This window comes from Podarcis cretensis (genome assembly GCF_951804945.1).
Source record: "Podarcis cretensis genome assembly, chromosome: 4".
NCBI classification, from domain to species: Eukaryota; Metazoa; Chordata; class Lepidosauria; order Squamata; family Lacertidae; genus Podarcis; species Podarcis cretensis.
Window position 1 is genome coordinate 81,796,446 of NC_137173.1, and position 26,335 is coordinate 81,822,780.

Sequence of the window (26,335 nt, forward strand, 5' to 3'; positions counted from 1 at the left end):
GGTTCCCCTCTGGTAAACTCAAATGGAGGACGGCAGGGCGAGGGGATGGAAGGAGCGAATCAGACGAATCGGACGCAGAACCGAGGCGGCTGATATTAACAGCGCTTTTCCGGACGCCGCTCGAAGCTTCGCCCCCTCAGCGCGCCGAAGGCCCACTAGCGCCGCGCCGTCGGTGCCTGGCCAAAGCGCCCGCCTCTCGTAGGGGGCGGAGCCCCTTCAGGCCCGCCTCGCTTCCTTTGTGTTCACGGCTTCCACACAGCAGCGGCGGCAGTCGGCGGGGCTGTTTGCGCGGCGGCTTCTACCTCGCCACCACCCGCCTTCTTTCGCCGGGCGCCTTCGGTTCTCCCGTGGCTCGAGCACCGCCGCCGCCGCCGCCGCCGCCATGTCGCTGGGATCCGGCCCGGAGGCGGGTTTCTCCAGCGAGGAGCTGCTGAGTCTGCGCTTCCCTCTGCACCGCGCCTGCCGCGACGGGGACCTGCCGGCTTTGTGCTGCCTCTTGCAGAGCGCTCCCCGAGAGAACCTGGCAGCCGAGGACTCCTTCTACGGGTGGATGCCCATCCACTGGGCCGCGCAGTTCGGAAAGGTATGGCGGGAGAGAGACCAGAGACAGGGGGGCCGTTTCCTCAGGCGGCGCCAGGCCGTCGTTCTATGCCTCGAGCTGCTGGCGAGGAGCAACGGCCGGTGGGCGCGCGCCGCCGCCATCTTAGAGCGCTTCTCCCGCCTTGTTCGCGCCTTGCTCGCGGTTGCCGCCATTCCGCGCGCGCTCGTGTCTTTGTTAGAATAAGAATAATAATTAAAAAAAATTAGAACCAAAAACCCTCCCACGCCGTTAACTTCCTCTCGGGGTGGTATTGGAGAGGGATAAGAAGGTGCCTTGGGAAGGGGGGAGTGGCGCGCGGCACTTGCTCGCGGTCTGTCAGCGCAGGCGAGGCGGCGCCGTTAGCCGGCCTGTGTGGGTCCCCCCCCCTCTTTTATATTTTTAAATAATAACGAGCCGAGAGCGATGAATTAGGAAATCCCGGAGGCGAGCAGCATTAGCCTGTTATTCGGCGCTCTCTGAGCGACCTCGTAGGCGGCAGCCTCGGGAGCGTGAAGCGTTTGTACCCGGCGCTTTGCGAATCTGTGGCTCTCGAGGCTTATATTTTTAACCTTCCGGGGGGAGCGTCGGATCGTGGAGTTGGAAGAGAAACCCCACAACATGGTCGTCTAGTCCAACCCCGCCCCTGCAGTGCAGGAGCCTCAGCTGTGGCTTCGAATACTTATTATTTATTGAATGTATATACCGCCCTATACCCGGACGGTGGGCGGTTCACAGAACAAAATTAAAATATAAAACCACAACATACATTACATATAATCACAATAAAAACAACAACCCAATAACTCTCCCTCCCCAAAAAATCCCCACATTTTGAAAGAGAATAGGAAGCACTGAGAGATGTAGTAAGGCATGAACTCTGTACCTAAGGGAATGCCTAAGAACAACACTCTTAAGCCCATTGCTACATATCTTGCTGTCAAGGGGACAGAGGTGTTTCCCCCCCCCCCCTGGGTGAAGCAGGCATTGCCATCAGCGTTGCAAGTTACTAGTGAGAACCTGCTATGGATCGGGAGTATTCCTGTTCAGGATGGTTAGTAAACGCTCACATTTGGTTGCTTCAGCCACTTTCCTCCCTTCTTGAACCCGATAATGTAAGCAAGCCAGGAACACATAAAAGTATTTGTGGTTCTTTGATTATTGAGCTTAGGTTCACAACTTCCTGCTTTTATTGTTGCAAGTCTTCCCTTGATGCTGCTGTGCTACGGTTCCCATCATTTCTAACCCTTAGCCTTGCTGGCTGAAGCTGATGGAAGTGAAGGGCTGCAGGTAGTTCCCACCTATATGTCATACTTGTCCAGTATTTATTTGTGCATGGTCTTTGGTTGCTATGCAGAGCTGTGGTGTTTGCCCTGGTACAACAGAGCTATAGTGGCAACCTTCTTTCCATATTCTGCCCCTTTCCATCAAATGTTGGATTACAAAATCCTCCCCTGTTGAATCAAATTGAGAAGAGGAGAAGGCCTCCATCTTGGGATAATTGTGTGGAAGAGATCTCAGCAAGTTCTACACAACTATTAAAGGAGCGTTGCCATCGTCCACATCTGGCTACACAAATTCTGAATCACAGTTGACCTTCCTCTCCTATCTTCGCTAGAGAGAACAGAACTACACCCACTGCTAGATTCCACTTCTACCTGCTTTCCATTGGTAATCCTTTGTGCTACACATGGGATTGGGTAGAGGTGCTCTTGAGTTTATTGTAAAAACCTAATCTCACCTAATTTCCACTTTGGTTTGCTACTTGTTATTAAAAACTCTGTCAGCCACCTGTTTGTGATGTTCAAGTTCTTGAACACCTACGCAGTTTGCTCTGACACTGATGTATTTGTTATGGCATCAAAGTTGTTAAGTCCTAAAAGAAAGGGAGTGTTCTGACTCTGCCTATGTTTGGCAACAATAAATCTTACTGCGAAATGATCCTCTGATAGTGGATGAAGATTAACGTAATCAGGATTCTTTCATGTACACTGGTTTTCTCAGCGTTTTCTATGGTTCTGATACATTTTTCTGTAGAGCCCTATCAAAACACATAACTATTTTCTGTGGGCCTACTTCTCTTAGTAGAATTTAGTTGGATGCAACCCGAAGAATAGTCAGTCGTTAAAAATAAAATTCCTTTGTGAGTGTAAGCAAGTACAAACAAATTTATAAACTGACACAGCATGCCAAGTTTCTGCTCCTAAATTATTGCAGCTTCTGTTTCCTTTCTCCCACTCTTGTAATGTTTCTTTTTCCTCATCTCTCATTTTGTCATCTTCTAGTGTTTGCCAAGAAGATGAAACCCTAGGATATTATTAGGCGCCAGGCAAAAACATTTGTCTTCTCCTAGGCCTTTGTTGAATTAATGTATGTATGTTCTTTCAACGTGGGGGGGAGGGAGAGAGCGCGTTGTTTGTTTGTTGCTATGTAACATACTTTTGTGTTTTTGTATTGTAAACTGCCCTATCATCCTAGGAAAAGGATGGTATATGAAGTAGTAGGAAATAAATAAATAAATAAATAAATAAATAAATAAGAGGAAATAAACAGTATGTCGTGCTTTTAGCTTAATTACTCCCTGTGTAAGACATTTCTTTGTGATCTTATTTGGAAACATGTTAACAGCACTAACTGGCAACAATTATCAGTTTGCATACCAAAGCAAAGTATGTGTTTACTAAATTACTTTCCCCCAAAGTAGGGTGGATAAAAATAGATTTTAATAGGGCTTATTATAATAACAGTGCAACTGAAACCCCTTCTGAACCAGGCAGGGATGGGTTGGATTGGGTAGAGGAGTCCCTCAGCCAGGCCTTCTGGCCTCTGCCTGTGAAGTGACACTGCTATCATTCTAGTGGCATGGAGTTCCCATTTCTGCCTGCAGAACACAAAGGCAGGTAAAAGTGCCACCAGTGGAATGTTTAGACAGCCTACAAAAAGACTGACAATGGACCATGGGGGGGGGGTTTGAGCCCTACAGGGGGATCTGCTGGATCTGAAGCCAGCCCCCACTACCATCACATTATGGCATGGGTCAGCAAACTAAGGCCCAGGGGCCAGATCCAGCCCAATTACCTTCTGGATCTGGCCTGCGGACGGTCCGGGAATTGCGGACGTGGGGATTCTGATCATTCGGGCTGCACCATTCCCACCCCCTCTCACACACCACGGCGGTGCCTCCTCCCTCCATCCATCTGGCTTCTCCCCACCCTGCCTAGAGAAGGAAGGGGGCTGGGCTTTGTTGAGCTGCAGGTGGCTGAGCGCCATTTTAAGCAGCTCCTCTACAGAGCCAGCCCTTTTGCACCGCTCATCATCCAGCCACTCATCCCTCCGCCAGCCCCAGCCCCTGCCGCTTGCAAGGCACAGGTAAGCAGCCACTGGGGCTCGTCCGGTGCTGTGGAGAAGGGAGGGTTGGGTCAGGTTGTTGTTGTTTCAAAATATAGTCCGGCCTCCCACAAGGTCAGAGGGACAGTAGTCCGGCCTCCTGCAAAAAAGTTTGCTGACCCCTGCATTATAGCATTGAGCCCAATGCAGGCCCAATTGCTGTGTCAGCTGCAGGTTTTCAGAAGGTCATAATATGCAGTAGCATTCTGTTGCAGATTCTACTTCTAAATGTATTAACTATATTTTCTACCAGAGACTAGAAGTCTTTGCAATTTGCTCATAAGCTGTAGTTATTAAAACTTTTATCTGCTGCATATGTGCAGGTTTTTTAAATGTACATTTTAAAGGAAACTGAACCTGTCCAATAACCATTGGTCTACTTTTTCTGAAAAGTTTTATGTATTTAATCATTGAATAACTGGTCTTGGTTGCTTATGTACAAAGAACAGTACCCCCCCCCATGTTTCTGCCCACCCTTTTCGAAAGAGCATACAGTCCTATAAAAGGTTTGTGGAGTTGTAGTGGATCACACACACACTCCAGGCTCTGATAGCATTAGTTAGAAATCAACATGCCCTCGGATCCATTATGATGAAGGGCAGGTTCGGTATATATTAGTGTTAACATGCACTTCATTTAGGATTGCGGGTGGCGCTGTGGGTAAAACCTCAGCGCCTAGGACTTGCCCGATCGCATGGTCGGCGGTTCGAATCCCCGCGGCGGGGTGCGCTCCCGTCGTTTGGTCCTAGCGCCTGCCAACCTAGCAGTTTGAAAGCACCCCCGGGTGCAAGTAGATAAATAGGGACCGCTTACCAGTGGGAAGGTAAACGGTGTTCCGTGTGCTGCGTTGGCTCGCCAGATGCAGCTTGTCACGCTGGCCACGTGACCCGGAAGTGTCTGCAGACAGTGCTGGCTCCCGGCCTCTAGAGTGAGATGAGCGCACAACCCCAGAGTCTGTCAAGACTGGCCCGTACAGGCAGGGGTACCTTTACCTTTTTACACTTCATTTAGAAAGTATCTTAAGTATAATGGCAATCAAGTTACTCTTGATTAAAAGGAGAAATCAAATGTCTGTCCATAATGGTTCATGTTTGGCTTTTTTTGCATTGCTTCAGTTTCTGCAGTGTGGGAAAAAAAGCAAAGATGGCACTAACAAAGCAGACAAGACCAACCTATGAAGCGTGGAAAATGGTAGAAATGGAATTGATGTACTTTGAAGAATTGGCAGGCTCAAATTACTGTTTAGAATGTCTTTTATTACCCTAGAACACACCTGATGTTATATGTGATGTTGGATGAGGGGTAGGTGCAGATGTGGCTCCCAGTGCACAACTGGGAGACTTAAAGTGTGTTCCTGATTGGCAGTGACAGCAAGCCTCCCTTGCCAAAGTGTAGCCAGCTTATTGGCAGTGAGAGCAACCCAGCTGGAATCAGCTGTGCTATTGAGTCTCTCACCTAAGCACATACCAGCTGGCAGATGCTCACTTCTAGCTTCCTGGAATCTGCAGCACTGCTAACTTCCACATGATGAATTCAATAGTACAGCCAAGTGGAGCTGGAACTGAGCACTGCCAGTTGGTAGGTGCTCAGTTCAAGTTCAATTTTTCTGCAGAAGTCAGCTCCAGATAGCTCTGCTCAGCTCTTTGAAGTGCTGCCATCACCTGATGATGTGCCGTTCAATGATTGACAGGTGTCGTTGTCGTCCCCCCCCCCCAAAAAAAACACCCCTGTCAAGTTTGGCCCACAAGGGGTATGAGAAATAAGGTTCTGTCCTACCAGCCAGATCTAGCTTCCCACCCCTGGCCCTAGGGAATTTCAACAGCATTAAAACTAACATACAAACCATAATCAAACACACAAACAATATTTGGTAATTTCTCATTTCCTTTCATATATATCTGCCTACATATATATTTGCATTCTTTTGGCTTTAAAAAATGCTCATTCAAATATTGCCTTCTCTTGGTGACCTTTTATCTAGTTTGGAAATGAGTATTCTGTGGCTACTGTTTTTACTGAGTCCCTCCTTGGTGACAACCTTTTCAACTCTTTCCTGGGAGTAATATTTCTTTTGAGTAAACATGTATAGAATTCCTCTGTAAATTTCATAAATACGTAAAATAGTCTGATTTCACATGCAAACTTATAGCAACTTACAGTATATATTTTATGTTATGTTCTTGTAATGAAAAACCATGGCTTATTTTTATATCTGAGAAGCTTTATGGTGAACAGGAATTGGCCACAGATTCTTTTAACTGTTTATGTGATATCAGGTTAATACAATGAGCTGTTTATATGACACCAGGTTAATACAGTGATGTGTATAATTAAACATGTGCTTTTTCTGTTCTTTGTTTCTTTCTAAAGCTGGACTGTTTAATGCAGTTAGTGAGAGCGGGAGCTACTGTTAATGCCTGTACAACACGTCATGCCCAAACACCAGCCCATATTGCTGCTTTCGGAGGACATCCTCAGTGCCTCATCTGGTTAATTCAATCAGGAGCCAACATAAACAAACAGGTATTGATTTGGGTTTCCCCCCCTCTAATCTTATGCTGTAATTGTCAAACTACTGTACACTCATAAGATTTTCAGGTTTGTGACTCACGTTGTTTGAATACATCCTTAAGAGAGGTATTTCAGTATCCTGGATAAGCTGTCTCTCTGGATTTGCTCCTGCTTGAATGACCTATTTCAGAAGGTGATGCTGGGGATCATTACTGCACCAGCCCATGGTTGTCATCTCCCGTGCCATTCAATACCGGCATTAAATGGTTAGGACATGTTATCTGGCATGGGCTGAGGTGTCATCAATCTGCAGATGACACCAAGCTATACACATCGTTTTACATCATATCCATGTGACACAGTGGTGTTGTAAACTACTACAGTCCATGGTTATGGACTGGATGAGGGCTGAAATAGAGACTCAGTCTAGACAAAATAAAGATATTGTGAATGGGCAATATTCTCATGATCTTCAACTTGTTTTGGATGGGGTTTCACTTCCTCTAAAGCAGTGATGACCAAACTTTGCCCTCCAGCTGTTTGGGGGCTACAACTCCCATCATCCCTAGCTAACAGGACCAGTGTTCAGGGATGATGGGAATTGTTGTCCCAAAACAGCTGGAGGGCCAAGTTTGACTATCACCGCTCTAAAGGATCAGTTTTGTAGCTTGGAGGTGCTCCAGCTGCCTCACTTTTGAGGTACAGGTGACCCCAGTGAATTAAAGTGTCTTTTATCCTCTTCATTTGACATGCAAACTGTGGTGCTGTCAAAACAGAGAGAGGTGAAAATTTTAGCTTGTCCAAAATAAGTGGTAGGAAGTTGATGCTTCAAGACACCTGGGGCTCTTTGAAGCAGTAGTTTTATTTACGTATTGTTTAAATATAACATATTTTTTGCTCTATTAGACTCATTTTTTCCCTCCTAAAAAGTAAGGGGAAATGTGTGTGTGTCTTATGGAACGAGTGCAGGCTGCGCAGCTATTCCAGGAGCCAGAACAGCAAGAGGGATCGCTGCTTTCGCTGCACAGCGATCCCTCCTGCTGTTCTGGCTTCTGGGATTCAGAATATTTTTTTTCTTGTTTTCCTCCTCCAAAAACTAGGTGCATCTTATGGTCTGGTGCGTCCTATAGAGCAAAAAATACGGTATATACTGCTTTTCAGGTATTAAAAAAATAGTCATCATAGGCCGTATCAGCTGGGGGTTGATGATATGTAGCTAATAATCTTTGGAGGTCTACATGACTCATATTCTACCTGCCTCTGGTCAAATATTTGCACATCTGTCCTATAGTCAGTCCAAGTCGCTTTGCTAATCTGTCATTACCCATTTTTTGTCTTCAGTCCAAGAATTCTTAGCTTAACCTATACATATTTTGTATTAATCTGCTATATATTTCCCCCCAGGATTATGGTGGTGAAACTCCTATTCACAAAGCAGCCCGGTCTGGTAGTATGGAGTCCATAAGTGCCCTTGTGGCTCACGGAGCTCAAATAGAGTAAGTAAGGTTTGGAGATATTTTGAGTAGTTGTGTGTCTAGTTAACTAACATAGAGTAGTAAACTCAGGTATTAACTGAGAAACGCAGAACAACAGGCAACTAATTGAGATGATTTCAATTAGACATGTTGAATTATGCTAAGTATTGTACCTTTAACATGTCTTGTAACTTTACACATTTTACAGTGCAATCCTATACACATTTCCTCAGAAGTAAGTTCCACTGTATTCAGTGGCCTTTTACTCCCATGCAAGTGTGCATAGCATTGCAGCCAAAAGTGAAATCAATGTCTGTCATCCATGAAAGAGTGCATTTTTAAGTTAACACTATTAATTGCACTTTGTAGAATAAGCTATTAAGTATTTAAGAGCCTATAGCTATATTTAAAATATGACAGACCAATTAGTTATTTGTTAGAATATAATTTTAGGTATGCACATGAGTAGGATTGGTAGTGTTTCATAGTAAGTTCTGTTCTTGCACTTTTAACTTTTTCTTTAAAGGTACTGTGTTCTTCAAAACATTCAGAAAATCTCACAAACAATGGCAACATACCGCATGGACAAATTGGATGCACTGTTCACTAGAACTGTTGAGTATAAGCTGTATGGCTTATAATATAAATGATGTTAGCTTTTTCTCTTACAGCTAGTTTTAGTATTTAAATAGTACTTTGTATCTTAATCTGAAGTATAAACTTTCCTTTTAGTACAGTAAGAGTTTGGTGCTTGTTTAACCCTTTGGTTTCCATTTATTAAATCGGCTAATACTGAAACTCAATAGAGAGATACCTTAAATCCTCTTACACATTTTATAAGTTATTCAACATAATGGTCTTGCTCAAAAAGTATATATCTCATAGGTCTTCCATTGAATTATTCTAATAAATTCTTTAGACCTGTCCAAAATCTTTGGTCTTACCTGAAACTTGGTAAGTTTTCTCTCTCCCCCCCCCCCCCCGGTCTATACCCTTTTTAAAACATGAAATATTCTACTGAAGTTTTCAAATGCGGATGCCTAAATAGAGCCACATCTCAAATGGAGGACAAAAATTTATCTTAAATAGAAAACCTGACAATAAAAAAATGGAGATAGCAGGAAGATATAGAACTTACTGTGCAAGATAAGTTGTTTGAAGTAATGCTTGGGGGAAATAAAATAAGACCTATATAAAGTAAAACTGCTGTATTTTGTAAAGACTGTGTTTCAGAATATAGTTGCTGTTAAATATTTATATTTGCTGTACTTTCAGACATTACATAGCAAGCAGAGCACTTACTAGCACTCATTTTTCGTGCCAACTTAATACATTTGGCTTTTCTCTGGCTTCTTCCTTTGTTGGCTTCTCCATTAAGCCCACAATCTTGACTCCATAGAATCATAGAATTGTAGAGGTGGAAGGGACCCCAAGGGTCATCTAGTCCAACCCTCTGCAATGCAGGAATTTCAACACTCGGTCCCCAGTTATCAAATCATCAGTGATTTGTGATAAATGGCAACATGCAAGTAACTTTTGAGTATGAGCAAAGCGTCTGTTCTTACCAAATGATTTATTTAAAAAGTAGATTTCTAACACAAGCTTAGTTACCCTTCTTCCTTTCTGTACTGTTTTAGTTTTAGAACATGATAAATCCTTGGGGGTCTAAAAGAACCTCAACAGATAAGACATGAGATTCAATTACTGTAAGGTTACTCAGTAGATTAATTTTTAAAAATCATTCCAGGCTCCAGTTTTCTATCCCCTTTTGTCACAGAATATACGTTCATTCTGTCTGGGTTTTGACCATTGGTGACCCCTTAGTACAAAGCACCTTGAGTTTCCTACATGCTGGGTTATATATGTACACACCTGCTCATCTCAGGGAGCAGTTCTTTAGAACAATGGTGTTTGGTAACAACCAGCTTTGTGTTTGGCAAGCATGGAAACATATGGAATTAAATTGTTTCAATAATGTGATATCTGAAAGTACTAAAACTTCCAAATATGCAAAGCAGCCATTTTTTTAATCAAACATTAATTTGATGCCTACTGTCATAATAATAAATTTACTGATCTACCTGCGAACATTGCAATTAGCTTTTGTTGTGGCAGTAGTAATGCAAACCATTTGTATAGTATCATAAACATGCCAGGCATTACGTAAGCAAGATTCGTGTTGGGCATATAAGGAGCTATACATAGGCAGGTGGTTGAAAAAACTCATGAGCACTACTAGAACGATATGAGGGTTTCAGTTCTCAGTTTTAGTTTTCAGATCTAGATGTTGAAAATAAAGATGTTCTCATTAGGTACTGCAAGGTAATTGGCAATATAGGTATCCGCTTTGAAAACTGAAGTTTAAGAGGTGGTCACATTGCACAAGATAATAAGTGAGTTTTAAAAAATAACACACTCCATACTTTTTTGTCTTGCCTAACTTTGTTCTGATCACAAATATTCAGTAATGCTATTCAAAATGGCTTTTGCAATGTGTAAATTGTATTATGATATATCAGTAGAATTCCTTCACTGAATTCCACCTTGGTTTTCTGTGGAGCTTAGTTTTAACCATACCTAAAATACTGACATTTAAAAAAAAAGATTGGGAAAAATGCATTTCTAGTATCTTCATATAACTTTGTTTGCATAGGCAGATATATAAATCTGTCATTTTGGAAACATGGATTAAAAATACAATACAGTAATGCACATTCATGCCCTCCCATCAGATGTCAAAGCGATAAACAACTACCTGACATTCAGAAGACATCTTAAGGCAGCCCTGTTCAGGGAAGTTTTTAATGTGTGACATTTTAGTGTATTTTTGGTCTCTCTGGAAGCCGCCCAGAGTGGCTGGGGAAACCCAGCCAGATGGGCGGGGTACAAATAATATATTATTATTATTATTATTATTATTATTATTATTATTATTATTATTAGGCCTGAAATGAACACACATCCAAGGCTTCATTGTCTTTTTCATGGTGAAAAATCTTGTAATGTTAAATTCACATTACAGTGACATTTCATAATTGAAATACTGTTTTAAAGCATGACTATTTTGCTTGCTTTAGCATTTTTATGTTTTACTAATAACATTTTTGCCAGTTTAATTGGGAATGGGAGGCTCTTAGCCTGAAACTTTTAATCAATTCCAATTTAAAAAACAACAACAACAAAACCTAGCAATTCTGAAATAAGGCGATTAAAATAAGAAAGTGTTGCTTTCCCTAATGCTGAAGTTGGATCCCTTGAGTTGTGTATATTTAATAGACAGCAATGTTAAATGTACCCCAGTGGAAACTATTTTGATGTGTTTTGTTGGATTTTACCTTCTCATTTTAGCTGGAGCATATTCTGTGCACTGTATACCCAACAGATATAAACATGGTTGCTCCTTTAACTTTGGTTCAGTGTTCATGGACACGAGAAGAAGGGACGCAGGTGGTCCTAATGTCCTCATATAAATAAAAGGTTTGAGGTGTAACTTTTTAATGTGGATACATAAAGTGACTTGATTTGAGAACTGCATAATGACAATTATTTGTGCATTTTACATATTTAATCTTGTACCAGCGCATGTACAATTTTGGTGCCATGTTTTCTTTTGCCTTTCTAGTGTAACATCAGTGAAAGTCAATAAAAATATATTTTTTAAATCTACATTTTTATAACATAGCTGAAGTATGTGTCTGTAGGTAACTGAGTGTATGTAGCATTAAACAGGAGAAGATCTCTCATCACTTTCCTGCAGTTTCTGTCAAGGTTCTTACATCTTGTATTTCTTCTAGAAATGAAAGACGGTGTATAAATTCTTTTAATTATAACTACAATATATCTTCTGTTCACCACATCTTCAAGTACTTCAAGGTAATTGAAGGATTGCTTCATCTATGTAGACTACTTCAGAGCTGCAACAGTTCAGTTGGGCTGCATTATAAATTTCTGACAAAGGAGTATTGGAATCACAAGTTTTCCTTTGTGAACAGCGCTTTGTTAACAGCTTTTAGGTTTTAGCACAAAGATGGTAGAGATGAGACAGAATGAATTGGCTCAACTCTTGGGTATCCCAGGGAGGAAGAAGAAACACCCTAACCTGTGTGCATATATATGACAACAGGTTCCCATAGTCTCACAGGAGAATCCAAAGGGGTCTCGCAGAACAGGAGTCCAAGGGGAGAGTACCCCAACCTACAATTTCTACCTAATGCCAAGGCACCGCCCGTACTCATGGAAAGCAACCAGCTTGCATCTAAATATAAAACATGCAGCTACATAATTGTAACAATACAAATTAGATTTAAGATTTCTTTCTACACAGAATTCTAGAGTCATGAATGTAGTATCTTTCATTGAAAAGTTCATGTGTTCACAACTAGCTGGAGTGGGCTTTGCCAACCACAAAATTGAGTCCAAGACCAAATAGGAATCACTGTGGTCTGCAAAATACTGCTGGCTCATTACAGTTCTTTTGCTATGAAGCTGACTAACAAGTTTCATTTCTATAGCGCTATTAAATAGAAGGCAGAAATGTGCACTATTTGTTCCATTACAAGTTAAGATTTAGGACCATAAATAGATTCAGGGTCCCCAATCTTTTAATCTACATTTATAAACTGAACAGTGTGCCTAGTGTTAGCAAAGTAATCAGAACAAAGGTGACGTTTCCCCTTTTTGATGGATGTGGCAGGACTTAAATTACATCAGCTGTCAAGAATAAGCCAGAAACAAGGTCTGCTCAGAGGAGTCATGCCTAATGAGCACAGCAGCTCTTCTCAGTAGGTGAAGCAGTTGTGTCCCCACCTTCCCAAACTGCCTAAGGCTCCTCTACCAGGTCCATCCCAAGCAATCAGACTCTCCGGGCACACCTGTCTTTTCTCCTCCTCCCTACCATTCCTGGTCTTGGGAGACCAAGGGAAGGGCTTTCACAGCAGGAGGGAGAGGCACTCTGGCTTCTTCACCAGCCCAACTCATCTCTGGCTCTTGGCTTCCCTCCTCTCCTGCTTCTGATTCTGAACTTCTCTCTGCAACAAACTTTCCCTGTTCACAACCCTGTTAGCTTTTCAGCTTCTGACAATACCACCTCCCAGTCTTCTCCCTCTGACCACTCATCATCCTCCCACCACCAATCCCTGGGCTTGAGCCTTCTTCACTTGGGGGTTCCCTAGCTGGTGCATCCCACCATTTTTCTGTCTTCACCCATAGAATCCATGATTTCGATTCTCTTCCTCAATGTATCAGCTTTTGTATTGGTTTGTAGGGAAGAGAAGCATATGCAGCCAGTGTTCATCATTCTGCTTACCAGAGGCTGGTTCTGTAAGCATTCACAATATATATTGCATGGGGCTCCCGTGGAATCCAAGCCATTCTTTATTTTCCCAATTATATCTTCACTTTACATATGATTTTATGAAGTCTCAAGATTGTCTTCTGTCTCAAAGCATGAATACACTATACCTGCAGGTTGTAATATATTTTGGTAGGAAGATGAGAAATGTTTGTAATTTTTCCTCTTGTTTGGTTTGTAAAAGTAGACAGCAGTGTTGTTACTTAACATCCAGTTCCATAGACCACATTTAATTCAGAAAGGCAGTGTCTTATTAATATTTATTCAACGTACACATTCCAGTGCACTGTAAAGGCAACCTGTTAAATTTTTGCCTGGATATTAGGTTTTTTTAGAAATTGCATTTTAGCTGCTACAGAGCCTAGGGCTTGCCGATCAGAAGGTTGGTAGTTCAAATCCCCGTGACGGGGTGAGCTCCCGTTGCTCGGTCCCAGCTCCTGCCAACCTTTCGTAAGAAAACACAGTTTAAAATTCTGTCTGCAGTCTTATTTCAGCTTTATGGCAACAGTGAAGGAAACTTCTGAAGGCTCTTAGAGTAAGATATGTTAGAAGTAGGAAGCAGGGAGAACATAGGGGTGAGCAGTTAGCCATATCTGCGTATTCAATATCAGAACTTGAAGATCTTTGTAAAGCAAAGTACGGAAGCAAAGAAGAAATATAATAATCCTCATGCTGAAAAAATACAGATAAGTTATTTAATGTGAAATGAAAACATGGCACCATAATTATGTATGTTTGCAGTACATTTCTGCAGTAACTCTTTAAGTGAAGTTTTCCCCAATTGGTCTCTTTGTTATTTGTTCGCCACAGTTTCAAGATCATTCTGTTGTACTTTCTATTTTTGGATGCCAAAGGGTTAAAACTTTCAGTTTAGCTTCTTTATCTTATTATTATTATTATTATTATTATTATTTATTTAATGCTTTAACGGTCTTAGGCTGGGGTCTGAGGAGCCTATGGAAAAAAAAACTTGTTCACTTCTGCAGTGCTGTAGCAAGAGTTTTATTCTTTAATCCCATGTATTAGCTACTTTTTTCGTGTAGGCATAGTTGGTAATTCTTTTTACATGCAATTTACCAAAATTTAAAGTAACGGAAGCCATGACTTGACAATTTGTTTCTAGTACATATCATGTTTACATTTCAGAGAACTGACAGAATTACAATGGGCTTCAGGATGAAAATCCGTGCTTGAGAGTCCGTGCTTGAGTCAGGCGCTCTGTCTCATTGTTAAGGTGGTCACATGATGATGGCTTAATAATAATTATGTGCTACTGCACTTTATGTATGTTAATATAACTTTTAATCTTAATGTTGCCTGCAAATATGTGATCCCTTATGATGTAAGTTTCCTGTTTTATGCACCATTGCCCGTTTTTTTTTTTAAATCAAAGAGAAGATTCTGAAACTATAAAAACTACACATGTCAATGTTTTACAGCTACGTAATTCGAATTGACTTGATTTTTTCAAGTAATCCTAGAAAGGGGGAGCATTCCATATAGAAACTGCTGAAACTGCCACAGGTGCTTCTCCGAAAACCTTACAGTTGTGGCATTGAATGTTCAGTATCGCTTCCTTTCTGCACACAAGGCATACTGTTGAGGTATTTGTTGCGGTGATTGGTTTTAATGCTAATCTAGGAATTCAGATATAGCATATATAGATTTGCATGCTTTTGCTTACCCTAATTACAGTTTTATAAAAAAAATTGTAAACTAACAATATATTAAGTTTGATTATTTTTAAATGGGCATATTACATTAAGAATTGAGGTTTTATTTTCTTAAGATTGTCTCATGGCATTAATGAAGAAACATTTTAAGCTACAGATAAAGTGGCAATCACCCCAATTTAGGGTTTTTTTAATTAAAAAACTTTTTTAACCCTCCCTTTTTTAGAGTTTTAAGTAGGCCTATGTTTTGTTCAAAGTATGTGACATTATAAGTGGATGATACATTCAGGATGCGAGTGGTATTCAACTCCCCTTTCCCTCCCCTCCACCCAGTAAGCCAGATGCAAAATTGCAAGGAAGAAAAGACTAGGGGCAAGTTTCCTTTTGTCAACTCAGAAAATTAACTCAGTAGACCCCCCTATCGCATTTGTATGTTTATAAACCTCCTAGGGATACTTTTTGGAAATTTGAATCATGCCTCAATGATTGTAATTAGCAAGGTGATTAAAAATTTTAGGTTGATGCTCTTAAGTGTTTGCTCTCTGTATTTCCCCCTGTTAAATCAGTTCATCCTATTGGAATTATCTTGAAAAATCGATTATCTGACCACATGTATAGGATGGACTACCCTTTTTCTTAGGTCACATTATTGAAAAGAAGCAGTAGTTACAGTATATATATCTGACAGAGAGCAATCTCCTGGCACTTGAGATTCCTGCAGTGAAAGTTAACTTTGCATTTAGGATTAGGTTGAAATTCCTATTGTAGTCAAGGAATATCTACTGGATGACTGATCAATTGGAGTCTGATATGCCCATGAATCTTAATGGCAAGATTGCAATATATTTATACTTAAAGATTGTATGCTGCATCACTGCCATCCTTTAATAGTTGGTTTATAATATCACAACAGTCTCAAATGAATCATGGCCCTAGAATGGATGTCATGGTGACATAGCTAAATGGAAACTCAAAACAAGAAGAGTGAGATCCACAGATGAGAAGACTCCTTGTCAAGACTAATCAGTAGTAATGAAGATTCTGGAAGCAGCACATTGCCCAAGAGGAAAATGGATGAGACAAAGGGGGAGAAATCTACTATGAATGTTACCCTTAGTACTACAAACAAAGGTATACATGTACATCACTGTTAAAGGTCAGAAGATAAAGAATTTAACTCAGATGAAGTTTAATCATGTATTACATTATATTATATTATATTATATTATATTATATTATATTATAATGTATTACATTATATGTACATTCAGATACCTCACAACAAAAGCATTTGGATTACTAATTTTGTTCAAACTGACCTTTTGCATTTGGAAGGACACAGTTCTTGCCCCCCCCCCCCAACCTCTGAACTTTAGTATTCCTGTTTTTATCTCGGTAAACTCTTGAATATGTCCTATGCCACCCTAGATTAGAGAGCTTCTATTCCCACCATCCAAGATTATAGGTCTGGTTTGGTTTTGTTTTTTTTAAAGCATATAACCATCTCTTATTGCAACAGCAGCAACAGAAGTTAATATCAGCAGGACAAGTCTAACTTCTGTGCTCGTTTGCAATCTCACATGTTGATCTTTGTATATTGTCTTCGCAGGCTTGCACTATTTCATGAGGGGTAGAAGGGCCATCTAGGTGCAACATTTCAACAGGGCTTGATTTCTGTTTTTTTCTGTCTTCGATTCTATTTCACGAATTATTCTCGATGAATAAAACCTTTGTGCTCTTGCTTAAGTATCTTTTCCTTTCCGGTTTAAAGCTCAAATTAGTTCCAGCGTTATGTGTTACTACCAGTTACGATTTGTTTCACGTAAAAAAAAACATTGAGGGAAGCCAACCAGGTGTATCATAGGATTGAATGAGAATGATAGCAAAAAGGGAATCATTTTGCAGGACCATTTTTCAAAAATGAACAGGAAGACTCTTTTGACCTTGACCTTTTCTTCGTAACACAAAGTGATGTATTTGAGTAGGTCTCAAGGCCTGCTACAAGTTAATGATCTAGATTTTTTGCACTAGCAGGTTAATCTGTATACCAGTGATCAAGTTCACAATACTTTGTGAGTGCATTTGCTTTTTTGTTAGAGGGCCAAGATTATAGATCAAATCAATCACTCTTTTAACATGCAGTATTCCCTTATGTTCATACTCATATTTTCTTTGGGTAGGTTTGAAATAATAAAAGCTGCCTTAATTCTTGGGATTGGGGCAAATAAACTTCTGCGCCATTCTGTTCTTGAAGATCCTCTTGCTGATCCTTGCAACTGCCTTTCTCAGAATTCCCAGATACTACTTTTAAGCTTATTGCTTTCATCAGATACTACTTCCTTAACAGAAAACATGAAAGTCTCTAGGTGTTTATAAGAAAAGGAAGCTTTGAGAAAGTCTTAATTAGATCTCACACATACCTCCCCTTTAAATTTAGTGGCTTTGGTGAATAGAAAAATGGAACAGCTTTCTTTTGAAAAACCTATGCAATTTCTTCTCTTCTTTTTCCCTTGCTCCTGTTATTCCAAGATTTAGCATGTGCTAGTCTGGGCCCCGGGTTATCTTTTATTTGCCACGCTGAATGGGTGACATTTTGCTTTATAAAATGTCCTTCACAAAATTGTACACTCCTCTTGTTCTTTTTTTTTCAGGGAAATTCCCTAAGGTTGAATCCTTGAGATTTAATATTCTTATTAATCTCCACTCTCAAAAACTCTGAGTTTCCACTTTATTGATTCTATCTTCCTGCCATTTATTTGCTTTATACTTGGAGCTTTCAATACAGCTTTAAAAAAGGCATGGAGGCTTGGGGACTGAAGTAGAAAGTCAGACCCATGGTGAATGGGGTATCTTGTTCTGCTGTGGAATCTCACATTCCTCTATAGGCTATGTCTTGTTGCCATTTTGGCAGTTTGCTGCCTCCTGGTTGTCCGTAATGCAATGACAATAATCCAACACTGCCCCTCCATTCACAGTTTTGTGTCTAATAGGTGATTTGGATTCTGAGCCCTCTTTCCTCCTCCCAGTGGCCCAAGTAACTTTCAGGCCTAGGAAGGAGTGGAGCTGCCAAGTTCTTTTAGGGGAGGTGTTCCCAAGCAGTCCCATTGGAACTCAGGACTGGAGAGAGCAAGTGGAGTGAGGAAAGTGGATTCTATTGAACCCTATGCCAACCCTCATCTATGTTCAGATAGCTTGCCCCATTTGTTAAAAAACTTTTTTGTTGTTCAGTCACACACTAGATGGTTCATCTAGCAAATAAGCTACATTCTTTCACTGAAATCTTCCTTCATTGGTCCATCTACCTATTCACAGATAATTAGCTACATAGCTAAAAAAGAAGCTCATGCATCACTACAAGTATTTGGCTCTTCCTGGACTTCCTAGGGAACATTTCCTTGCTATTCTTTTGTGCTATTTTGTTCATTACTACTTTATTGTCCTTTAGAGTATGTGTGAAAGAGACAGAAACTATGTCAATATTTTTCATTGTCAAGGCAAAGCATGAATTCCTCAACTTAAACTGCATCTGTCTTACCATCTTTCAGTTTTAGAAGTTCAGAGACTAATAAATCTTTCTGTACCCATGATCATGGGCTAAAATAGTGAATAATATATTACTACTTATGATGTCACAAATTTTGAAATAAGCGGTGAGCTTAATAAAAACCACAGTAGCAAAATAAAGCACTATATGTGGATATATATGTAAAGAATTTATTGCACGTGCATACCTAGTTTTTGTGATTAGGAAGAACGGCGATGTATTTTTGTGGTGTTAGATTCTAGAATGCCATGGACAACTATTCTAGAACAGTTTTCTCGAGTATTTTGTTCAGATAATTCATTTTATCAAATAAATTAGTATAAGACGAGTTGAATTAAGAGTCTGAAGTTTGTGTAAGAGTTCAGATACTTCAGACCGTAGGCAAGAAATTTTAGCCTTTTTTGACATTTAAATAGGAAGCTTTTACTTTTTGTGTCACATGATACTTAATTGTACTGCTTCCCAAACTTTGTTTAGAATACAGATATGTGCTAAGGGATTAGTTACATAATATAACATTTGATAATTTAAAACCCTTAATGGGAATTTGCAAAATTTTCATCACCTTAGTAGAATCAGCAGCAACCACCAGGTTATGTTTATTATGGGGTATAATTCAATATATTTGTATTGTGCAGCTTGAGAAATGCCAGTGGCCAGACAGCAGCAGATCTTGCACAAACCCAGGGCTTCCAGGAATGTGCTCAGTTGCTCTTGAACCTCCAGAACTGCCCGCTGAACCGTTTCTATAGCAATGGCACTTTAAACGGGGCCCATCAGAATGCTAGCCCCAGTCTCCTCGGTAGAGGCATAAGTCGAAAACGATCCTTTGAAGATATGAACAGTGTTGGAATGAAGAAAGCTAGGACTGAAGGTGAGGCATTGGGTTTCTGTCACTTTTGCTTGAAAGTAGTTTGAATGCAGAGGCCCAATTCATTCCTAATGGAAAACCATGGTGATTCTTTGTGGTCTCTGTGCACTCACACATGTGGGTTCAGCACCTGCACAGTGCTCATTCAGGAGACTTCTAAAGCTCGCAATATGTGCATGTACCGAAGGGTTTGCCGCCCCCCCCCCCAAACTCTGTTCTCTTTCAACTACTCCAAGAACTCTTCTTGGCTAAAAAAAAGTTTGGAGGTGGCAGCTCTACAGTCACAAGAGATTTCTGTTTGCACAATGGAACTTTCTTGTTTCCTCCAGGCCCCCCCCCCCCCATTTGTCCTCAAATCTAGTTGGGGAACCCTCAAGCAGATGGGGGCGGGGCGGCATATAGGGGAAGGAGAGGAAAAACAAGTCCCTTTTACCAGTGCAACCCCAGTGTTGCAGCAACAGACACAACCCAAATCTCTGTCTACAGAAGAACTCTTATTTTCCCACATCCTTTTCTCCTCTCTTAAAAACATAAAACCAGATGCTGTGCATGCCCCGTGATGTAGTTGCTGTACAAAATGTAGACCGCAGTGTGGTCCACTGTTGTGTAAAGAAACTTGTATGAACTTAGAACTATTTTCAACCATGCCAGTGAAACTGTCTCAAAATGTTCCTGTCCAATTTACTTTTCCCTGTGAGTTATCTTAAATATGCTAACTACAGTTGTTAAAGGGACACGGGTGGTGTTGTGGGTTAAACCACAGAGCCTAGGACTTGCTGATCAGAAGGTTGGCGGTTCGAATCCCTGTGACAGGGTGAGCTCCCGTTGCTCGGTCCCTGCTCCTGCCAACCTAGCAGTTTGAAAGCACGTCAAAGTGCAAGTAGATAAATAGGTACTGCTCCGGCGGGAAGGTAAATGGCGTTTCCGTGCACTGCTCTGGCTCACCAGAAGTGGCTTAGTCATGCTGGCCACATGACCCAGAAGCTGTACGCCGGCTCCCTCGGCCAATAAAGCGAGATGAGTGCCGCAACCCCAGAGTCAGCCACAACTGAACCTAACGGTCAGGGATCCTTTTACCCTTTCCCTTTACAGTTGTTAAAGATACGGTTTCGTCCATTAGACTTACTGAAGTCCATGGGGTGTTTGTTACTTTTGAAGGGGCTGGTCTGAGTAGGCCTAGCATTAAATTCCACCTATAAAATGTTACTGTAGTTAAATAAGAAATATTCACCAGTTTAAATCATTCTTTCCTAAACAGGTCAAAGTTTTGGTGGTCTGATATCTGTGATAAATGGAGGAACTGAAGATGATGCTGACAATATGCATGTTGATAGAGAATTTCCTGTTATATCAGGTGGGAGTGGACAGTTTCCTGTAAACCACAACAGCATTCAAATAGTTGAAGATACCATGCAGAAGAGTGGTTCTATTGGACCCAAAGAGATTGAAATATACACAGTTTCTGCAATGCAGACTCCTTGTCGTTGCAAGAATCAGTATGCATATTATCTCTAACTTAATCTTACTGCACATGTCCCAAAGTCTTAAAACTTATTTGCGTTGCTAAAATACCTTTATAATACTTTTTTAAAATAGCAAGATTATCAGTTTTGTAGAAGATGTAAGATATGAGGGAAGATGTTGATGACAGATCCAGATAGATGATAACGTGGTTTTTCCTGTCTAGAGACCTGCATGCCTTGTGCCTTGATCAGAGGTGATCCTACATGCTTCTTGGAAGAATATTCAGCATTTGATTAATGCAGCAATTATTTATTGTAATTAAAAAAGGTAAAGCTGATTGCACTGCCTTAATAATCATCTGATCAGTGTATAGGATTGTAAAGTTAGCTCGGCAAATGCTACCAGTTTTGCTTCGAAGGTAGCCTGAGTGCGTTAAAGCAACAGGATGGGTCCAGGGGCAAGCATGTCTAATGAGTCTTGCTCGTGACAGTACCCTGAAAGTGTCCCACTGAGTATTGGGGGCCCTCCTGAATGTGGTGCAGGGGGGGAGGAATCGCAAAACCTAGTGCCTCCATCTGGTTTTCAGATTTTACCTGGAGGGGCATACCACAACCCATTTAGCAGGGTCCCTTGGAACATTGGGGGGGGGGGCTATTAAAGCTGCCAGAGTGGACTGAGGGATCCAACCTGATATCTATGTCTTGGTTTTATTGTTAGTATTCAACTAAATTGATAGTTAATGGATGCTTTGGGGCTTGAGTTACTATTTGCAACCCATGAAGAAAATCCTATTCGTACTCCTTTGTTGAAGCCCAGTCATTAGTCACTCTTCCCATTTCAAGGGCTGCTGGAAATGCATGAAAATTCATCTCTTCTCCTAAGGGCTTCCTCTGTCACTTCAGTGGAGAAAGCTGCCAAATGCATGCAAAGAGCATACAATGTGCAGAGCTGCTTCAGCTTCCACTGAGATGAATGGAGATGATTGCGCACACTATTCTCTTAGAGTATGTTTTTCATGCTCCACACAACAATCTGGATCAGCCCAGATCTGTTAAAACTTCAGACTGGTGGTAGTTCTATATTTTAAATGACTTATTGATGCACTTTTGCATCTGGTAATGTGCACATTCGTTCTGGAGAGAATATTTCTCATCTCTGGTGTATAGGAACATAAAGTGGATTGGGTTATAGTCATTGCTGTATAAAATGGAAGGGGGCAGAATCTAATGACCCTTGATACTGCTTTTTAAATAGAAAACTAATTGTAACTCCTCACATTGTGTTGTCCCAGTAAATTCAACGTAAGTGTTCATATTGTCATTAGAAACACGCCTACGTGAATCTTACACAAACTTTAATGAGGCGTTTTTTGTTGAGTAAGGCTGTTAAGTAACTTACGTAACAACTTGAGTTGTTTCCATTATATTTGAACTAATGGGTGATGCTCATTGTTGCTGGAACAGATTTCCCCTTGCTGTCCTCCCCATCCCACAATCTGTTTGAGTGTCCCCCAACTCTCTAAAGCAAATTTGGATGGCTGCAGGGGAAGGAGAGGAAGGGAAAGTTCATTGTATGAGCATTTCTGCTAGCTGACAGTCACAACTGGATAGTGCCCAATGATTTTGCATGGTATCTAATACAGTCTCCCCACATCTGCTGTAGAGAACTGGGGAATCACAAAAAATTCTTCCTCCTCCATTCTGCTAACAGATGCTGCCCTCTTTTAAACATACTGATATAAAATACTGGTATGCCAAATAATATTTCCCTTTTTCTAATACACTGAATGATATTTTTTTTTGGGGGGGTGTAATATTGCTAGAATATAGCATTTTGCCAAAACAGGGCTGAAATTGAGCTATGAGGCAAAAACACCTTCATTTTTTTCATGAACTTCTGCATGTGCCCAAAGATCATCCCTAGAATCCATGTAAAATACTGACTTGTCAAACACAGAATGCCTTTTTTTACATGTAAGAGAATATTTTACCTTGGTGATTTAATTTATTTTTGCCAAATTGATATTTTTATGTCCTGCTACTGCTTCTAGTCCCATTACATATAAACATTCTCTTTAAAAAAGAAGTATAACTAATGAGATAATGTTTACAGAAAACAATTATTTTGCACTAATAAGTAATGAGAAAAGAGACCATTGGCTTGTTGCAAAAATTTTTAAAAACACTAGATCTCTATACATTTTGCTGTGGCCATTCATGGTGTTTTTGCAGCAGGGTTGTACCGACTTGAAATTCCACTCTAAGGAAGAACATAGATTTATTCTGTGTCTAATATTAAATATAAGATTGATATAAAATAAGTTTTGATATTAAGACATGTTGCATAATCATTCTTGCATTTGCATAAGGCTTTTGGTATGCCTGCTTTACTGTGTGCTCATCTGAAATTTAATAAAGCAGAGTTAATTAATATTGGCGTAACCTTTAATGCTTTGAAATTCCAGACTACTCACACGTTTAGTTTGTATTTCATAGTAGGGATTGTCCAAAATATTGCTTGCAGTTTTGTATGATCCCTTTCATAACTGTTAGAAATGTACTTACATACAACTCCTATGCATCTTAACTTAAAAATAAATTCCATTGTCTTCAATGGAGCTTATCTTCAAGGAAGTGCATGTGCAGGATTGTGATCTTAACAGATTAACATTTTGAGCTTAGTTTAGCTGGAGCAGCATTATGTAAATTTTAATTACACCTTGTACAGAAATTTTGTTTATAAAATGTTTTACCAGACACCTCTGTTTCTAAGGTGTATTAGTAAACTATAATTGCCTAAAGCATGAGGCTGCACTGGGTTTGTTTTGACCTTAATTTGGAAATATTTTAATAAAACTGCAATAAAATGGAAGAGAGCTTTTATTTTTATCAAGTCAACTTGTGGTGACGGGTCTATTTCTTGACGCAGATATGAATTGCAGTAACTCCATATTGAATGCATTGACAAATGGACATATCGTCAATGGACATTTGGACTTCACTTCCCCAGCTCAGCTCAATGGAATGAGTGCCAGGCACGAAGAATGCCTAACATTGATAGCACCTAATGCACTAGCCTCTGCTAATAAACATACAATCAGTGTGGGCAATAGTGTTGAGGAACCAGAGAAGGTTGTAAATGGCTCTTCCGAAATGTGTGGCTCTTTGCATCTGAATGGAAGCCCAAGTAGCCTTGTTTCAAGCAGGCCATCATGGGTGGATGATCTCGGAGATACATTGCACTACGGACATTACCATGGTTTCGGGGACACTGCCGAAAGTATTCCTGAACTTAACAGCGTTGTTGAACATTCCAATTCTGTTAAAGTTGCACAGAAATATGATAATACTGTCTTGGGTACAATGTATCTCTATCATGGTTCCTAAAGTTGTCAATACCATATTTTTTGTGGGTGTCGGAACATATTTTGGAAAAATACTACTAAGCAATGTAATTTGCCTGTGGGGGGGGCAGTATAATCTGAAGGATGCAGCAAGTAACAGTTTTTACACGTTGTTTAAGAGAATTTGACACTTGATAGCCTTATGCTTCTAGTTTTGCATGCACAGAATCCATTAGTTATACGAATAGGTGCTTTTTCAATGGAATGTTTGGTCTTTTTTATGATGAGTTCTAGTTTTGTACTTTTTTTCCTACGCTTATAAACACTGTACTTTAGAACTTTTGTTTTTCTCTTTAATTAAGCTCTTTTAAAACTAAACTTTGTGGCAAGAATCTCATTTTTGATATTAGGAAAGTACAAATTCTCTAATTTAAGATATATCTGTTGAGACTATGGTAAGCAATATCAGTGCCAGCTATGACTATGCAAGGAGTGGGTGGTGACAGTAAAAGCATTTGACGCAATCTGTTGCCTCGCTTCTCAAAAGGAGTGGCTTTTCTTTTAATAAGTTAATAAACGAACTACTTATAAATGCAGTAAGTAGTGGTTATATAGTTCTTGATACGTTTTGTTTCATAGTTATATTTGGGTTGCTGCTTTTTTTAAAAAAAATGGTTTGCTTTTTGTATTATAAAGTTCACAAAACTGATTACTAGTATACAACTGAAAGCAGAAACGGGGCACTTTTTCCTTTTGCTTTGCTGCAGATATGCATGCTATTTTACCATAGCTCACAGAATGGCATGATGGCACCTTTTTACTATGTATGTGAATTATTTTAAAAGAAAACCTGTTACTCGTTGAAATGTTGTCTGGTCAATATATTTCAGCTTCATGTTTTGTTACTCGTATAACATGAATATATTTTTCTTTTTTTAAGAGGAAAAACACATTGCTTTAAAATGTTATATATTTCCAGCCTGATGTAGGGGCTGTGGTGGTGTTGTTTTTTAAGCCAAATTCAATGGAAATGCATTGTTTGAAGAGTGAATAGATGTATATGCAGAATATGTAGGCGTGCACTGCGAACGCTTTGTAATATTACTTTTGTGATTTTGGGTAAAATTGATGGATGAAGAAAGTGTTGAACTAAAAGCAAACTGTGTGCTTAACTTGTGTTTGTATCTTTTCGTTTCTAAAGGGACCTTTACAAACTGAATTTAAAATAAACAAGCAAACTCCACCTTGCATTTTAGTTTTGTGTTTTTGTGCAGCAGCAGTATCTGTCTTACGTCTGTCATTTGGCTGCCAGAGCTTTTCAATATGCGGTGACATTAAGTGAACAGTATATTAGAATTTTGCCTGATGTTGCTAGGGGACATTCCTAATAGGGATGGAGCCTCCTACTGGAAGGATGAGGCAGATAGCGTTTTGGGGGGTTTTTTTTAGTCCTGGATAAAACGTAATTCAACCTCTGATTTTGCTATTTCTCACAATTCAGGAGCACGATGGGTGCATTTAGCATTTATCAAGGGGAGAAAAATGAAAAACCACAGAAACCCCCATTATGAAGTGAAATACTACACAGCATAGTAAGGGACAAAACTGAAATAAAACATAGTGTGACAATGTTAAGGCATACGGGCTTCAATGTGGTTCACTAGCGAAAAGTCATCCTGTATACTTAGGACTTAAAACATGTATAAACATATACACACTCAATCTGAGAATCTATTTGGATAATTACAGTTTCCCACACTAATTTAATACTGAAATCCCATTAGCATGGCACACATGTAAGATACTACTTCTTGTAATAGTTGTACCTGCTCAAGTATACAGGCTCTACACATTTAGGACATTGTTTCACAGTTTGATTCACAGGAGCCCCTGCATATGAAGAAGTGCTCGTGCATTGGAATTTCTCTGCAGATAGCCACATGGAAGCTCTTTGCTGTTGCAGGAAGAAATGACAGCAGCAGGGCTAAAAGGTCCTAATTGGCCATCAACATGGCTTGCACATGTGTAGTGCATAGGTTTTTTTAAAAAAATAGTGTGTTCTGTCACTCTTTTTTGGTCCTCTGTATCACTCTTGAAACAAGCAACGTAAATAGCTATCTAGTATATCACTAAAAGAATG

The 26,335-nt window shown here is 40.1% G+C and overlaps 1 protein-coding gene across 1 annotated transcript; it reads left to right on the plus strand.

The window, feature by feature from the left end:
- The first annotated feature begins 216 nt into the window (after positions 1 to 216).
- ANKRD10 (ankyrin repeat domain 10) lies at positions 217 to 25,443 on the plus strand. Its single transcript, XM_079972896.1, has 6 exons — positions 217 to 583; positions 6,335 to 6,487; positions 7,880 to 7,971; positions 19,156 to 19,391; positions 20,647 to 20,742; positions 23,781 to 25,443. The coding sequence occupies exons 1-6, from the start codon at positions 383 to 385 to the stop codon at positions 24,236 to 24,238; spliced, it is 1,236 nt and encodes a 411-aa protein (XP_079829022.1). The 5' UTR covers positions 217 to 382; the 3' UTR covers positions 24,239 to 25,443.
- Positions 25,444 to 26,335: the final 892 nt, after the last annotated feature.

Bases quoted from the DNA above. Each gene is read 5' to 3' on its own strand.
- ANKRD10 (XM_079972896.1), top strand. From the start codon at position 383: ATGTCGCTGGGATCCGGCCCGGAGGCGGGTTTCTCCAGCGAGGAGCTG. The intron at 584-6,334 runs GTATGGCGGGAG...TTCTTTCTAAAG, and splicing joins GGGCCGCGCAGTTCGGAAAG to CTGGACTGTTTAATGCAGTT. The intron at 19,392-20,646 runs GTGAGGCATTGG...TTTCCTAAACAG, and splicing joins GAAGAAAGCTAGGACTGAAG to GTCAAAGTTTTGGTGGTCTG.